This window comes from Haliotis cracherodii, unplaced genomic scaffold (genome assembly GCF_022045235.1).
Source record: "Haliotis cracherodii isolate W230 unplaced genomic scaffold, xgHalCrac1.p SCAF_1, whole genome shotgun sequence".
NCBI lineage: Eukaryota > Metazoa > Mollusca > Gastropoda > Lepetellida > Haliotidae > Haliotis > Haliotis cracherodii.
Genome location: NW_027266264.1, coordinates 23,749,869 through 23,768,372, shown reverse-complemented (window position 1 = coordinate 23,768,372; position 18,504 = coordinate 23,749,869). Strand labels below are relative to the sequence as shown.

At 37.1% G+C, this 18,504-nt stretch overlaps 1 protein-coding gene across 1 annotated transcript; it reads right to left on the bottom strand.

Moving 5' to 3' along the window:
- Window positions 1–712: 712 nt before the first annotated feature.
- LOC139474736 (translocating chain-associated membrane protein 1-like 1) lies at window positions 713–17,693 on the bottom strand. Its single transcript, XM_071257855.1, has 13 exons — window positions 17,502–17,693; window positions 16,488–16,545; window positions 12,226–12,344; window positions 11,711–11,827; window positions 10,197–10,255; window positions 9,808–9,838; window positions 9,371–9,424; window positions 8,383–8,453; window positions 7,868–7,978; window positions 7,270–7,341; window positions 6,323–6,394; window positions 5,722–5,858; window positions 713–4,554 (listed from the first exon to the last, which is right to left on the bottom strand). Exons 1-13 carry the CDS (start codon window positions 17,625–17,627, stop codon window positions 4,454–4,456), a joined length of 1,128 nt encoding a protein of 375 aa, XP_071113956.1. The 5' UTR covers window positions 17,628–17,693; the 3' UTR covers window positions 713–4,453.
- Between the last annotated feature and the right edge of the window lie 811 nt (window positions 17,694–18,504).

Here is an 18,504-nt window from a genome sequence, read left to right as displayed (position 1 = left end):
TTTTTCACATTTACCAAGTGTTCTATTTCCATAACAAAAACACCATGGCTTATGCCCCTTGCAATATGACGTCATTGGTGCCAATTGATAAACATTATGACGTCATCATGCTTTGTTAGAGCCGCTTCACGTGGTGTAGGTACAGTTTTGTGATTCTAGCATCTCAGATGCCAGCCAGAATTGTGTTATGCTGAGTCACCACTGCGCCGGAGTGTGTCGTAGACCATGTTGTTTTACCGCAAACTGGTCCTTGATATCTTTTGCGTTGAGAATAGACAGGGACCCAGTTGAATTGGCACCAATTACGTCATAATCTAAGGGGGATAACTCAGGCCTATTTCGCTCGTAAAACGAAGGCCTCTTAACGGCATATCACTTTCACACTATTGTGAGCTTCCTACTTTCACTGTGAAAGAAAATGAGTGTATATTTTCAAACACAGATACTAACTAATTCTAAAATTGCGTTTTGTTTAGAAAAAGAAAGAAAGTGATTTTTGCGTGTAAACTTCCCCTTTAACTTCACCTGACTTGTGACCTGTGCGCTGTACTCGGGACCATGTGACTTACCCACAAGTACGGATGTTCTGCTAACAAACCTGAGCCAGGGTGTATGATTTCCCTTATGATAGCAGTACTCCAACTTGACTTACTCCAAGATTTACTATAGCGAGTCGAGCTCGTACGGTTTCATCAATACAAAAACAGCAAGAGAAATTTAATGTCAGGTTTAATGTTCAACTTTATATTGTACAAAATTCACACATGACTGCGTGGGCGATGTCAGCAGATGTACAGCAGCAGAAGGAGGGAGGGAGGAGGCGCTGGTACTAACACAAGGCAGGACAGGAAGTAACCCACAGCCCATACAGAGAAGGCTATTCCTGGACACACCCTCAAACCATGGACTTTGTCGCACAATTAAAGCCTAAATCAACTCAATCTTTTTCAAAAGCTAGTTTTTACCATTGACTTTACATGGGACCACACTCAATTCTCATTGAGAATATTAGTTCTATTCATACCAAAAAGACACACTAAAGAATATGTCCAAGGTTTGAGAGGATTTGTACCAAGAGTCGATTGCAAGTCAGTTTCTATAGTTACATAGTTATCATCCTACAACCTACAACATATCTCCTGCTTAATGATTAAGATATTTACAATGCTGAGAACAATCGATGGCAAAGTAACATGTGTCTATGGGACAGAGAATGAATCTTGAGGTGAATCTAAACTTATTCTACACTGACTGACATACTTGAGTAGCAGGAGTGATGGTTAGTTACAGCATATACAGGCCTAAACAAGCAGGAGAACCCATTGAACTTGGCATCATCTAAAACAATGTAAAACCGGACCAATTTCTTTCCTCGTTTTAGGGAGTGTCCTTGTCACATGAAGCATCAAAATATGAAATTAAAAAAGCCTTCATTTACCAAATATCTTAAAATATAAGATTTAACAAAACAAAATGAATACTTTCAATCATACTAATTTGTTTTTATACAAAATTTAGGCAAGGCACACCCGTAAAACCAAAAATAATATTGATCTGGCCTAATGACATTATCTTGACATGGAAAAACAAGGCTTGACGAGGGGTTCCATGAAATCAGTGTCAAATAACCAATGCATTCATATCAGCACAGTTAGACAGTGTCCATCCACAAACAGTCAAGCAGAACGACCCCACAAAGCATTAAGACACGAACGTATCTAATCCAAAATTGTTGGAACTACAAACATAGCCATCTTATTCAAAGATTGACAGTGTGAATGCAAAGAGAAAACTTTAACGGATCATTCAAACATGTCTCATGAAGAGCTCAACTTTATGTAATGGAAGTAAATCATGGTTCTCGTTACAAAATTATTTTACATCTCATAAATGACATGATTGACAAAAACTAAAGACTAGATGTCATGTCATATAAAACAACAATATCAAAATACATTTGCTGCAGTGAAGTAAATATCCTTGAATATTATCATACCTTTCTTCCTAATGAACATGAAATTCAGTCAAGCAAACATTCAAGACAGTTGTTTGAATGGGGAAAATAGAGCTATGTAACCATGATAACAACTTATTGACTGAATCCTATTTCTAAATCTTCATGAGCTGTATGCATACAACTCAACAATGAATCATATTTCCTTGAAACAATGAACAATATGTATAATGGAAATATGACAACAAATCATCTCATGATTAAGAATATGACAAAATATCCAGGAAAATAATGTATTGGTTTCACATGTACATAAACAACAATCACCATACATCTCTCAACATCGTTCATCGTGGCGCATCAAACAACACATGTGGAGCTTGTACGCATTCAGAAACACATTTCCCGGGTGCCATTTTTTTCAACATTCATTAAGTCTGAGGATAGTATGGCCCTATCATATGTGAAAACATTCATCGGTTGTTAAGCCATACCTCATGGAGATCACTTTCTTCAGCATAGAATCCTATCCTTTAGATGTGGAGAAGATCAAGATTTGGTTGCTTCCATTTGGCCACAAAATGCCGAAACAAAATTCCAACAATTGTATCAGGATGGATAATGAAAGCCTTAATGTACAGCTAGCAATTCACGATTGAGACACTGTAAGATAACATACACCACACAAGACCAAAGCATCTGACAAATGGACCTCTGGCAGTTATTTCCAGCATCTGCAGCCCTATCCCTGACACCCAAGATTTTTCCTCCATACAATACCTCTGGGAAATCACGGATCTCAGTGTTGGTAACTTTCCAAAATAAAACTTCGCAGGCTGGTGTCCATTGTTTATTGGATGTTTCTATGTCACTTTAATACAACTAAATCCCAGTTTGTCCATTTGAAAAATTACTAATGGGAATATAAGGGGAGAAAACAAGTAGATTTCAGTATTCTAGGGACCATTGTCCTTCTCTGCATTCCAGGGATTATGTGGCAGCATACGGAAAAAAACAACCCTGGGTGTCGAGGATGATACAATTATTTTCCGATATTGCTTTACATATTGGATCAATAAATGAAAAAATTAATGGTATTTATGTATGGAGAAGGGAGATCATTAAGAAGATCCAGTGTTTCATCAACACACAAACATCTTGAGACCTTAAGTGCTCCTACAGAATCTGTACAATAACACAATCACAGTGAGACCATGAACACCAGGCTTGAATCAATCAGTGAAAGGACAAGCATGGAAACATTGCTTGATGGGTGCTACTTGACCAGATATTGTATACATTGAAGTGTTTCAAATTAATCATAAAATTCACTATATGATCATCAGATCTGTGATGACAAAATTGCTGATACAATGATACACCTGCACAGTTGTACATGTTTAGGTCAACTAGCAAGTTCAATATGTCTGCTGATACTAGTAGTTTGATTAAACACTCATTATTAGCTAGTCTAGATATATCAGATATAGTAGTTAGCTCCTGGGTGGAAAGGAGGCAATTAGGCCAGACCAATTATTGTTTTTTTATATTACGGATTCTTTGGACCAAAGTGGGGGAAGAGAAAGAGAGAGAGAGAGAGAGAGAGAGAGAGAGAGAGAGAGAAGGGGGGGCAAGACCAGATTTGATCAGCAGGGACATAGCAGTTGTCCAATGAAATTTCCACTTCTACTGTTGGCAACTGGGGAAGAGTTACTTCCCCTCTATTGGGAAATCAATATATATTTTAGTTTTGTCTGCAACTTATTAAAAGAAAATAAATACAATTTTTTTGTTTTTTTTAAAGTTTATTTTAAAGCAGTTCCGTGGGTCCATAATACAAAGAAAAAACAATGGTTTGGCCTAATTATGTAATCAGAGCAAGCAGTTATTGTTAGTTTGATGGAAATAATACAACATGAGCTAGTGGATGTGAGAATTTTAATGATTCAACCTACTCAACCAATTCTGTTTTGTTTCCAGAAGGTCAATAAAGTTGTCATGGAAATAGAAGAATTTTTAATGGTGTTCCTGATAGGCAGTGGAGATACAACTTACTTGAGCTCTGACTGTTGAGTTTACTTGCTAGTGTTGTCAATGCGATGCCAGCCAGTTACTCCAAGTGAAAACAACTACAAATGTACGCTACACTGTGATGAGAGACCTTTATGAATCTGACTGTACTGTTTATATCAGATGAGGCCAATGTTTTGTGCTTACAATACAGAACAGATGGAATCATTCACCCAAAACCACTTTGAAGATTAACATTTAGACATAATGAAAAATCTCCACCATTTAAAAATAAAATACCGTCAGTCATTGACTTGCGTGTAATTGGTAATTGGCCAAAAGTCAGAGAATGAGAAGGTACCCTAACAACAGAAAGAAACAAGGCTTTACGTGGGCTTACATCTCACCAGTTTCAACTAGGTAAAATGAAGAAAAGAGCGGGATGTCTGACTTGTCAACCAATTATCAACAACACAGCACATCAGCCAATTACAGTCCCTTCTTAGACTTAGAGCGGTTGCGCACTGATCCATTTTCTGTGGCATTGTTCTGGTCAACCTCTGGTAGGGCACTGAAATCCTCATCAAGAGCTGAAACAATAAACAGAAAATATTTTCAAAGGTTACAAAATACACACTAAATCATTTAAATCATTCAAGAATTTTATTTTATGCAAACCAAAAACGAAAGTGTTTATTAGACCACTTCAATTTTTTAAATGTTTAGGTGAGGGACATTAAACAACATTCTGAAAGTATCTTTATTGTCATCTCATGGGTAATTTGATATGACCATCGATCAGAGTTAACAAGCTGGCTGGAGTGAGTGAGTGAGTGAGTGAGTGAGTTTAACGCCGCTTTTAACAGTATTCCAGTTATATCACGGCGTGTCAGCTTAATGTGGGAGGAAAGCCCGAAGTGACGCAGGTCTCAGATGTTTACCACTTCGGTGAAACCCACGAGCACGGGTATGGTGCTGACAAACCTAGAAACATAATCGGGGCGAACCAGGATTCAAACCCACAATCATAGGTTTCTGGCGTGTCCAAGGGACGCAACTCTGCACAGCAAATCGCAGCGCCTTAGACGACTGGGCCACCCGTGCCCCCTAATCATAATCAGAATTCATATGACATAATGTATTTGACACACCATCCATGTCCTCCTAAGTTGACTTAGACGACAAACATGGGACATTGGTTCGTTCCCCATAAGGTTTGTTTGCATTCACATCAAGTACACATATAGCACATCATTTGGGGTTTTGGGAATATCCAAACAACAATCCTTTGGTGTTAATTACAATATATATATTCCAGTAGTCTCTAAGTAATTTCATACTTTTCATCACAAAAACATTTCAAAGCACATTTTCAAGACATCAAATATTATCTTTTCTCCTTATGTTCCATCTTAAATTATATGGCTGATGAAATTGTAGGCCTAACCATACACCATAGTGGGTGTGCATTTACAAATATTTCAGGGAGTGAGTGAGTTTGGATTAATGCTGCTTCAAACAGTATTTCAGTTATGTCACTGCATCAGCATGAAAAAGTAAAGTAATGTTTACCACCGTGATAAAAACCCACGAGCAAGGGTATGGGGCTGAAAAACCTAGAAACATGATCAGGATTCGAACCACGCGATCATTAGTTTCTGGCGTGCCCAAGGGACGTAACTCTGTACAGCAACTGTGGCGCCTTCGTGCCCCAATTTACACGGAAGAACAATTTATGAAATTAGAATTCACTGTACCTTTAACCTTCTTCTTGCTTGGGGACCTCGTCTTCTTGGCAGCGGCACTCTTTTCTCTCAGCTTGCGGAGGTGGAAGGTGATGAAGTTCCACATCATCCAGGCCTGCAGTATGCACACGGCTGCCAGACAGTTGATCCTGAACACATCACAATAGTATGACACCCTTTCACAATGGAACTAATACCAATCATGTCAGCGAAAGTTTCGAGTTTTATAAATACCACAATTTGTGATATTGCTCTTGACACTGAGTGAGTGACTTGACTTAATACTGCTTTGAACAGTATTTCAGTCATATTATGGCGTTGCACTTGATGTGGAAAGACAGTGACACAGGACTTAGACATTTACAACTGTTGTTTCACATGATAGACCCAGAACAAGGGTGTCGATGCTGACAAATCAAGAAATATAATCCGGGCAACTCGGATTTGAAGAACACACAAGCAGCACAAGCAACACCTGATCTTTTTGTAATAGTGCTCTCTTACACTTTCTGCCCAGGATTCTCCACAAGGAGACATGATATAGCTCTGGACATTAAACTACAAATATAGATCTCTGATAAATGTGGGCATGTTAGATGTTGAAGATATGTACCTGATTATTTTAGTATTAAAGTTTCCATTTGCAGGGTCCAGTGTATCCTGGCTACTCTGCTCCAGGCCGTACCTGCAAACATAACAGAAACACATGGTGGCATTAACATCAGGTCACTGCCATTGACACAAGAAGTCTTCTTATAGTTGTGGAAGATAACAACAAATTTGGTCATTAATGATTATGCACAGTGAATGCTGCACTAAACAATTGCATATATCATCATCATCATCATCATCATCATCATCATCATCATCAAATTCTCTTCATAAAGAACCAAAAAAATTATTGGTGTTAACGTGTCATAAAGTTACCGCCCTTCGAGAATGTTATTTTTTGTTGTACGGGGCTTGATAAAAAGAACTTTATTTCACATGCATAAGGTGCATGTTGATAAGAAAAGTTAGTTGCACAAGAAAAAAACAAGTAGAACCTTGTTCCCATAAATTTATCAAACATGAAACATAGATGCATAGACAAGTCCAAACAAATAAAATCTCAGATCTCTGATGACTGTTTCATGATTTTACATAAATTGCTCTAAAAAAAAATCACTGAAAAACATGTGCACATAGCCTTGAATGAGCCACGGTTTGATGTCATCAAGACCAAGAAAGCCATACTAATTACATAATTGTTATTAGTGATGCCGGTTCATAAAGCTTAGAGGTATTGAGTGTGTTCAAAGATAGTTCTTATATGGAAAAGTAAAGTAAAGTTCAAATAGCTGTTCAGTAGCTACCAGCTGTACAGTTGGAGTCACTGTTGTGTTTATGAGTTTATGAGCGTCTGATGGTAACAATGTCATAACCATGGACTTATACAACTCGACACAGTAAATGTGACCAGAAAGAGTGTCTGACGATAAAAAAGGCTAATTGTGTACAGTATCTCGTAATTTGATACTCAAAATATTTTGGTAAACGGTTTAGACAAAGTGAACTTACCAGAAAGTGAGAACAGCCAGAGTTATGGAACCAAGCCGTACCAGGACAAACAATACATTAAATATCATGAATCTGAAACGAAAAAAACCATGCATATGAAAACTCTCTGCTACAGAACACATGAAAAAAAGGACTAGGGAGTAGGGTGTGACTTCAACATGTGAACATCAAGACGATATGAGTGATAGAGTTTCGTTTTACGCACTTTTTGCAATATTCCAGCAATATCAGGCGGGGGACACCACAAATGGGCTTCACACATTGTAGCCATTTGGGGAATGGCATAAGGAGCGAATGCCTTAAACTTGGCTACCAAACCACAACGTCAAGATTTATATGATAAATATTGACAAGTTATGCCATACATGAGACATGTTGCATGCTATGTGTGCCTGCTTGTGACAGAAATTCTTGACGTAGCTCTTTACTTAGGGGTAATGTATAAGTTGAAAAGGATCATGTCATGTCAGGTACAACAAAACATTTGTGATAGTGGTCCTGAAGCTCACTAAATGTTCAGTCTTGAGTCGTTCCTGTGGCACTGGAATAGGATTCCCTTATATGACAGGTGTCCAAGTTTTATTACATTTAAACATACCCAGTGCTAGCAAATTCTGTTTTTTCCGCAAAGTAGAGTAGGCGCGCCACATGGAAAACGAACTCCACTGTGTAGTGCAGCACTAGCATGCACAATGCCACTCGGCTGAAGCTGTGGAACGGATGAGAAGAATATCATGCTGGTGTCAGAATATCAAAGGACAGTCCGGGACATTTAAGATGAAAACAATTGTATTGTTTAAATTATCTTCACGTTAACATATCTATACATGTTATATATTATGCACATATCTACATTACAATTTTCTCAAAGCATCATCAAAGCACAATGGTCACTCGTGTCAAAGTGCTCACAGTGAGCGAGTTCAAATTTAATGTCGCAGCTGCATTATTTCAAATTGTCATGTACTTTATTCATTCCAGAGTGAATGAAGCTAAAGGCGTTGTCATCAATATCATCTCCCTCCCCTAGAATTAGAATTACTCTCAGCAACCTATGCGTGATGTAAGAATTCCAAGGGCTAAGAGATTACCAGAAGTCAGGTGAGAACTTACTTGAGCACATAGGCCACAGTGATGAAGAGTAAGTACATGGTGGCATACTGGATGCGAGAACCCATCTCATCCTGCAATAAAAGAACACCTGTGATGTTAACCTGAACCTCAACAATTTGTCAACATGGTCAAGGTATGCTAAACTATGCTTACATATGATTCTCATCAACGATGATGCACAGAGGGGACACAATAGTTTCTGTATTTAAATAACGGCAAGACATACAATTTAAGATGGAGAAAAACAGATCCCAAACATACGGTACGCTTAATCCAAATAGGACTGGGGTTGCACAATATTACCGATATAATGGGCAAAAACTACATAACAAGCTTTGTTATTATTTGTATCGTTTAAATATTGAGTGATTTCTCTCCAATGTATCCATGACTACAAGATGAGTTGAAACAGGGTTTAACATCACGTTCCAAGATTATTGCACTTCTATAGTGACGTGCCTGCACATTTGAGAGCGTGCATGTGTGTCAGCTTGTTCTAGTCCGGACCAATGACATTTTTGGAGTGCTAGTCCATTGAGTTGCCATACTGCAGTTTATCATGAATACCCCAATAGGTCAGAGTATAATGACCCTGAACCGACCAGTCCTTGTTTCAGACCCTTAATGCCGAACGCTAGGCAGGGTAACAAGTACGTGTAACATATTTTAACTTCCCCTGGTATGACACTGCTGGGGATCAAACCCACGACCTTCTGGTCTCTGAGCACACGCTCTGTCCACCAGACCATGGAGGCCGTCGTCAGTGACTGCAAAATGGTGGCTACTGACCAAGTCATATATACCGTCAGTATGTAGAAAATAAGATCTTCATGTACAATCAGTCCGAACACTTCCCAATATATCCCACTCTGTATCTCAATATACATATCTATAATGCAATATCATATAGCGCATACAAAGTTTTGGTCAATACACGTCCTAAATCATGTAAATTGGACAAAATTCTTTGTGAAAATTACAAACAAACCCTCTTTGTCTTTTGGAAGTAGAGCTCAGGGTAGCAATGTAACCAGTAGGAAATCTGTAAGTGAAAGGTCAACATAAATCTTGGGAAACTTTCTATTAATGAGTACAGAACAAGGTGTACTGAACACAGAATGCCATTCAGAAAGTGGTCAAATGTAACAACTGTTATATTTGGGGTAACCCTTTCTTAGTAAGGTACAGATACTTGTACTTGAACTTTTTTGTGTGCTTTGAAGCTTAAGTTTTCCAAGGTTCAGTGCGTGAACATATTCAGTGATTAACACATTTCATTCAGAAGATTACTACATGCCAGATCACAAGTTGTGATATACGTACTTAAATACGCTATTTGAAGGGGGCTTGGCCTAAATGCAAATGTCTGATTGGGATTTTAAATTTTCGGGACCCCAGATCACAATGATATGTAAAACAACTTACTTGAATGATGAAATAAAATTTCACGATGAATCTGGAAACAGAAATAGATGTGTTAAAGACATACAAATCATGGAAAAACAATAGATTGATAAGTATTACTAACAATTATTCACAATAAGTGAATCATAAGACTTTTAAGATATTTCAAATTATTTTGAGGTATGTGGCATTATTATATTTTTCTTAAAATTAATAATTTGAAATATTCAAATAATCGGCTATTATTAAACATTGTTTCCACCTTTTAACAATCATTTATCTAAAAGGTTTCTACATGCTGCTGTTGTGCAATCACATTTCTCATTTTGACGTATAAATGCATCTGGAAATAAATGATTCAGTGGACTGAATGACAGGTGACCAACCACCGGGTGTCAACAGTTACTTACGGCAGTTGTGAGTGCGGATACTCTTCCCATAACTGGTTTATATTTGTCACATAACTTTCCTGGAACAAACAAATTGATATTTATAAGTGCTGTTGTTTCAACAAATCACATTCATAAAATTTGAAGTTACATGTTGGTTCATATTCCAGGACAATGTACTAAGATTTTTCCAAATTTGTCAATGACATATAGAAAAAGATTACATATTCCCCCGGTCTGGTGCAATTCAGAAATGGAGTATGGCTACTTATATCCCACTTTTTTGCTCAATGCCATTGGATACCTTCAGTTCAGTTCAGTGAAAGAAATAATAATGCTGTTCTGTATTTTTCAATATCCAAAATCATCAAATGCACCAGATCAACACTAGACCGATCTGTATGGCAAGTTTCATCCAGAAATATTCAACGCTTTTGGAGTTCTTCTACGGAAACGAGCACTAGATTTATTTTCAGTAAAGTCCAACTTGTCGTCATGAAAACTTGAAATAATATTTTAAGAAGAATCCCGAAACATCAAAGGGTACCATTTCTTTACCAGACTGATCTGGGTGCCGTTTTACAAAAAAAAGTTAGCGCTACTACTGTCGTAAGTCTATGTTAAGTTATGGGAGTTAGGATCACCTTAGCGCTAAGATATAGCTTTGTACAACGCCACCCTGCACAGCAAGTTTCATGTAGAATTATTTAACAGTTTAGGAGTTCTGCTTCAGGAACGAGAACTATCCTCATTTTCAGTAAGTCCAAATTGTTGTCATGGTCATGAAAATATGAAATAATTTTTTTAAAAGAATCCCAAATCATCAAAGAGCACCAGTTCACAAATAGGCTGATCTGCATAGCAAGTTTCATGTTGAATTATTCAACAGTTTAGGAGATGGTAATCAAACGATTCATTAAAACCTGTACCAATCTATTGGTGCCCACCCAACCATCCCCACTTCACAGTACACCAGCCTGTACTCTCGAGAAAGAGAATGATGAGGCAGGATTGTCAGGTGATCAGGTTGCTTAGGGTTGGCTCGCAATGGTGCATGACCCATTGTTTAGGTGGTGACCAAAGAGATGTGTTTGGGTTTAATGTTTTTTTTAAAGCTGGAAACCATGTTTTAGGATGTTTCGACACCAGGATTGAAAGAAGAAGGAAGAAATGCATAGTGTGAGATAGGATAAGTAAAACAAATTAGTATTATATATTAACACATTGTAACATAAATTGGGAAATGTTATGCTCATAACTGGAATTGTTATTGTCATTTGTTGCCGACTTGGGGCAATCCCTTATAAATCCCTGATAACCCATTGTATCATAATGAATGTGTTAAACAAGAAGGGGCTGCATAACCTGGAGGAAATTCTTATTGCACCATGGAATAATGGTATGAGCAAAGAAGCATGTTACACTAAGATGATACCCTTACAAGATAACAACAAGGAACATACATCATACGCTGTGTTAGAATCAAACTTGAAAGTGCATATCACAATTTGATTGGATGGAAACTGTCAACTTACTCTCAGTATGATGTCTGCGCCCCAAACAGCTGACACCAGGTAGAACGACAACAGCTGACCAGACTCGTTAAACAGGCTGTGCTTTACTTTTGACAGATGCATTTTGCGATTCATCTTCTGCATGACACACAATTGAACGGAATATATATACATGTCACAAAAATCAACTCCATTATTGCAAATAAGTCATAAAAATAGTTCCAGGTTTCAGGATGGTTAATTTTCAAGGAAATTTCCTGAATATTCTTTTCATAAAAAATTTAGCATATTGATGAAATGAATGTCCAAGTACCAACTGTCTTCAGCAAAATCAATTCACCTTGGTTCTTTCATATTAATTTTGATTTCTTTAGGTCTAGTTGATATGAGTTAACTCCCTTTTAAAATAACCTGAAATATCAGATTGAACTGCACTCATGTTAATATTGTATTCATAAAATTTTATATTTCCTCATACAAAACTATGTCTCTGAAATTTGTCATAATAATGTTAAAATGCCAACAGGGCCTCTTACATCAAGGATGTATTCCTGAATGACAGCGTGGATGACGATGCAGATGAGGAAGTAAAAGAAGACGGCGAACATGTCCTTCGTTCCGTACGTATACAGGGAGAAATCAGCATCTTCGGTGTCTGGAAACAGAAGCGATAAACCAAAAGCAATTAGTATCTTTTACCTGTCAGACACAGCCATACAATCAGTGCCTAAAGACCTGTTGACGGCTACCAAAAATCTGACTTTGAGAGTAGTATAAATACAATAGCATCTCATGATATACTGTCACCAAATGATCATATTGCTAATCAAAATACATAATCCAAACATTGTATTCAGGTGCAAATGTACCACTCAATATGCTTAAACTCATGATTACTCTTGAAGTCACGTAACAGTACTATCATGTATATGCCAACATCAATGAAACATGTGGTTTCAACAGTAACACATACAAACTGTAGTTCACCTGTTGGACATTTTCAATAAGAAAACCATGTTATCACTTTCTCCTGCCACAGGGCACACCAGAATATTGTTTCTTTATATAGTAGCGAAAAAAGGGTTTAAAAAGATCTTTGGAATCTAAATTCAAGCATTTTTTTAGCACTTTTCAAGGAATAACACTTGTTTCCAAGGACTCTTTTCCTGTATAACAACGCTCACATGCTGTATATTTAACTGCAACAGTGACTGACAGTTTTTCTGGGGATGACTGCTTCATCTGTGATACTTCAGCGCACTTATCCCTATTGTACAAATAACAGTGCTTTGTTTCTCTCTTTTGTTTTGCGCACCCACTGGCATTTTGAAACGTAATTCCTCACTGTTTAAACACTATTTGAAACAAACTTTCAGCCCTGTCTCTGTCACGAGTCGATCTGACACTCACGGCCTTGTTTTGATCAGTTAGGGTGGCCTCTTGCCCACGCGGCAATTCAATTCCCATAACTCTGTGTAGAAATTCAGTTTGGCCTGTTTTTACATTTTCCCACCCCCTTTTGTTATCAAAAAAATATTAACTTGCATGAAGAAAGACACAAATAGTAACATACATTCATAATGTTTGTATTAATGTACTTTTGCAAAAATTTTAACAATGATCTTGACTTAGAAAGGGAAACTGTTAAAAAATATTGTGCAAAACAGTAGGGTAATTTCAATTGGCAACTGCAAACTTCATGTGATGAATTTTGTAATAAAACTTATATCATTAGAATTGTAAATGCTTAAGGAATGCTATAATGCACTGTAACGCGATGTTTTTCGCCAACTTCCATGCGTAACGCGGTGGACAAAAATATCAAAAGCAGGAGAAATGTGTTGGAATTGGTGGGCAAGCCATTCATGTGCGTTCAAGGGAGATAACCGAGTCCGGCTTATATACCATCAGCTGCCAAGAAGAAGAAGCAGCAATAAAATATACACCTCTAAGTACATTGTCATTACTAAGCGTAATACAATGTTGCATTTAGTGGTGTAACGATACATCGAACTATTGATTGATTGCGATTGCTTGTCTCATGATAGTACACTATTGATTGCAACTTGAAACAATCGATACTATTGGCGATAGTTTGTCTAACTATAGATAGTTAATTTGTTTGGTACATTTACTTTCTCAAAAAACATAGAAGAACTCCTATGATCATCTAACCTCTGTCGTGCTTTCGTTTGGATTGCACTACTTTGTCTGCTTGATTTAGAGTTACGTCCCTTAGCTACTCGTCGCTAGGCAACATTGACAAGATGGCGGACGCCACATGTTAGTTTGAAATTGTCACCAATAAGGCAGGCGAATAGTGGGTATGGGTATTTTGGCTTTGTCAAAACGCAAAACGAGACAGACAAGCAAAAAGTAAGTTGTAGAATCTGTCGGATAATTCTAAAGTATTCAGGAAATACTACTAATCTGACCGACCACTTGACAAGACGGCACCCGGTATTCGTCCATGTGAAAAAGGGTGATCCCGGTCTTCAGTTGTTTTATTCAAGCACACTATTGCTGTTAAGAGTCAGAAGCCAGATGAGTGTCTACTTTTATGCAACTTTTGTCAACTTTGTTTCCTAATTGATATATGTTGAATCGCATTTAGTCATTCAGTGAATGCCAATCTGACGATAAAAATGTTTGACAGTTTGTATAGTCAAATACTAGTCATTCAATCACATTCATTCACATTGGTGCTACAGCACTGCAGTAACCTAAGACTTTACCAGTTACATGAAGTGAAATTTTGTATTAAAATGTTTTGAGGTCAATTTGAACTTGTTTTCTTTTCATTTCTTGTTTACTTTACAAATAGGATCAGAAAGTTATAATTACTTTGATGGTGTCAGTCAAAATGCTGAAATATATACTGCTAAAGCCTGCTATAACTGCAAGAGAAATCTATCGCAATAGTATCGATATAGTAGGGCCATTATCGCAATAGTTGTTTTAACTATCAAAATAGTATCGCAATAGTAAAAAATGCCTCAATAGTCACCCCAAGTTGCCTTCAACCAAAAGGACATTGGAGAGAGAATGAGGAAATGCTTTGATTGTCTCAGGTATCCAAGAAATTACATTTTGACACATTTTGAGAGCTCCTTAACCGGATGTGCAGACCACTTGAGAGTTCTACGACCGGATCAGCTGACTACATGTGCCTAATGTCAGGTCTCATCGTATTGTCAATGAAAGTTACACCATATGAATCAATTATTTATTATTCCTACAAATACATTGTGATCTTTGCTGTAACGCACAGGAAATGTTATGTAAATGAACATGTCGGGCAGGTGTTCTGTTTATGTAATAAATTTGCCAGTGTCACCAAGTGGTTTATACAGTGATTTATGGCACCTCATTAATAAAATCAAAGCCAGCATTTCCTCGAACCCACGAATTTTGCAAGAGAATTTTTAGTTGTTTATACAGGGAATTATGGCATTTTCTTGAATCCTTGAAATTTGTATGACAATTTTGATAACATGAGAATCTGTAAACATAATAAAGGCACTAGGATCGTTTTGTGTTGTCAGGAGACATGAAAAATGTGAAATTAATACACAAAAGAGGCCCCTTCTCTTGTAAAAATAATTTATCAACACTGAGTTGGGAATTGGTGCCATAAGCATCCAACAAAGATAAGTGTGCAAAGTTTCATTCATGTAACTTCACTAGTTTCTGAGTAATCTTATTCCCATTGGAATAATTGGTGACCATATGCCCTAAGTAAATAAACATGGATCAAGGGCCGTAACTGTGAATGCGCAAAAATCTAAAAACATGTAGCGAAGGAAGTAACTCTGGTGGGAAATTTTTAAAAAATTTTATGGCATCAATTTCGATTCAAAATTTTGAAAATATTGGAAATTAGTTAGAGCCAAGGGTTGGGATAGTTGACTGATAGTTGACATTTTACAGCACAGGCTGATGAGTGTGAAAGATGTCTATCTTCTACAGGAAACACAGGCTATGCTGGTTAATTGTGTCTGTTGCCAGCCGTACCTGCAGAGATGTGCAATCCTGTGTCTTGACCTGGATTTTGTAAGTCGTGGTCAACTGGGCCATGTTAATGTTTGATCATGTCAAAAACCATCCCTGCCTAAACTCTACATGTCTCATCATGGTCATGAAATGTTAATCCTCAATCAGATCTATTTGAATTACAATATGTATCGTGTATATGTCTATTATCTGTTTGTGAATGTGCACTTCCTGCACCACCTTAATGATGCATGCCAAATGGTGACATCAACTAGCCTTAGGGCAGATGAACAGAATAATGCACTAACAGTGCATCACAAAGCAATTATCGCCATGGCTTGGAATGAGAACTATTGTTCACGACTATAATTTAAAGCGCCCTCAGGCAAAGGATTTATAGTAAGATAAATAAAAATCTCTTAAATCCTAACTTAATTAGGTAAATCACAGTGACACAATTTACATAGAAAGATAATTGAGTTCTATCTATATGATACCGAAATTGCTAGGCTGTAGAAAAGCTATTCTGCTTAAATGTGTTTATTGTGTGAAGAACCTGCAGAGTTGTGGTATCTAGTGTCTCATCCTGGGTTTTGTAAGTAGTGGTAGTAATTGCTGACATGAACATGTTCATGCTATCCTTGCAAAACACATAAGTGGTATTTCATGTGAGACCATATGGATTTCAAATTTGGATCAACTTACAATTTATTACACACTTATGTTTTACATAAGAAAAATATTATATATTTGGCACCATATACATGAGTACATGCACACCAGATACTTGCAAAAATAAACTCACCATTTTGAGTTACGTTGTGCTGCATAGCAACAAACAGTGAAGCTACTGGTGACGTTGCCTGAAGAGAAAACAAATATTTAACACGGTTAATTTTGTGTTTACAAATAGCTCAATATAACATACAACTCAATAAATACCTCGTAATTGTTGTGAGGGGCATGCAATTCTTGTACTTTGAAAACTAAAACGTACATTTCCAATGGACACGACAGCAAACAGCTGTGGAATGGATCATTTACAATCAGCTCGATCAAAATGAATTAATATCTACCTAAATGTGAATAAATGAACATGGTTGCCACATGGCACCTTAATATACAAACAAATGGGCCAAAAAAAAAATCATGATTTGGTTATGGGGCACTTAAAATAATACCTTCAATTATCAAAATATGTAAGCAGTGACAATGACTAGACTTACTAAACCTCTAAAATTAAACTTATTGATAATAATACAATGTAAACTATCAAACTCCTAATTCCAGACAAAATATGTTTACATTATAATTTATATTTCCAGTAATATTGTTTGTTCCATCTACAGCTACATTCAGCCATATGGAATTAGCCTACTCCACCTACACTAATCTTATCTTATTTTGGCAAACTAATAAATACTAGGAAGGAGATGTTCAGTAGCCAACATTTTATTCACAGCTTATGAAAAAAATGTGTCATTTAAAACTAAAATCGTACGGATCATAGCATCGGTCGTTACAAGATAGGTCTAATACTGTTACTATAAGACGCAACTCCAAAATTGCATGTCTTCCAGTTTTCATGTGACACGACAGCAAACAGCTGTTAAATAAGATAATGTACAATCAGGATGTACAATCACACAAATGTGAACGTATGAACAAGCCGCATTGCAATGTAGACTGTGAAGACTGTGCAATACACATATAAAATTGATGAAGGCCTACTATTAAGAGCCGAGGGAAAACATATGGATATCTACTTTCGAAATGCAACTTGCTGCACATGCAAAAGCATCCGATCTGTTTTACTGACCTGAAACATGAGACCGATGACGAAGACCATAGCAACACAGGATACAATATCAGCATGGTTTTGGATAAAAAATTCATGGCTGAGAATTGGTGGGTTCTTGCTGCTCTTGGAACGTCTAGGAGCCATTTTCACTTCAGGGCTGTCAACCGGTGATGTGGCTTACACACGGGGCACGCAGAGAAAGGAAGTGGTGTGTGACGTTCTCGTTTTGATCTCGTGAGACAACTGTGATGGAACAGCAAATTCTATTGGCTGAAGTGAGAGTAGGCGTGGTGCTATGAGAAAAGAAAAACGTGGTTTAAGTTAGACACCTCCTCGTAAACAGTAAGACATAATTAATCTCAGTTAGTAGTCAATGCACATTTCTTATGCGCGCACAAATAACCGACAAATTAGATTTTCACAATGAACACTTGAATGATATTATTTGGACGGTACCGGCATGTATAGCTTTCTAAGGAGGAAGCTGATTGGTTGATTACAACAGAGGAGGGTTATTCAAATAGATGACAGGGAAAATGTAACCCTTGAAAATATCCGACCAATGTTGTCTATGAATTTGCGATTTTGAATATATGCAGGAAACATAACTGCACATGAGCTACGTCTACATGTAATTAAAGAAATAGACAAATGTGTATGAGACAAATACTGGAAGAAAACTCACAAAAAATATCAATGTCTAACTTTTCACATCGACCATATTTCCCAAGGGTCAAATTGTTCCAAAAGTAGTATTTGGTTCGCCTGTCTTCTTATGCATGTGACGAACATATGTCGATGAAAAGGGAACGTTGACAGACAAATTACCTGTAAGTCACAGAATGTTTGAAAGTTCATTGTTTGTATGCAGAGTGTACATCGTTTCCATTGATGCTTATTTTGGAAAAACAAACTATATTTTGATATCCCATAAAATACGTATTTAGAATCTATACGACTTTGATCCCAAGTAGCAAGTCTAGGTGGAATTTCTGTGATAGTTATTGTAAAACAAATATAA

What these genes read in the sequence shown, in the direction of transcription:
- LOC139474736 (XM_071257855.1), bottom strand. Translation starts at nt 17,627, where the DNA reads ATGGCTCCTAGACGTTCCAAGAGCAGCAAGAACCCACCAATTCTCAGC. An exon ending in TTCAGGAATACATCCTTGAT is followed by an intron (nt 11,828 to 12,225) that starts GTAAGAGGCCCT and finishes TGTGTCATGCAG; the next exon opens with AAGATGAATCGCAAAATGCA. An exon ending in TTTAATACTAAAATAATCAG is followed by an intron (nt 5,859 to 6,322) that starts GTACATATCTTC and finishes TGATGTGTTCAG; the next exon opens with GATCAACTGTCTGGCAGCCG.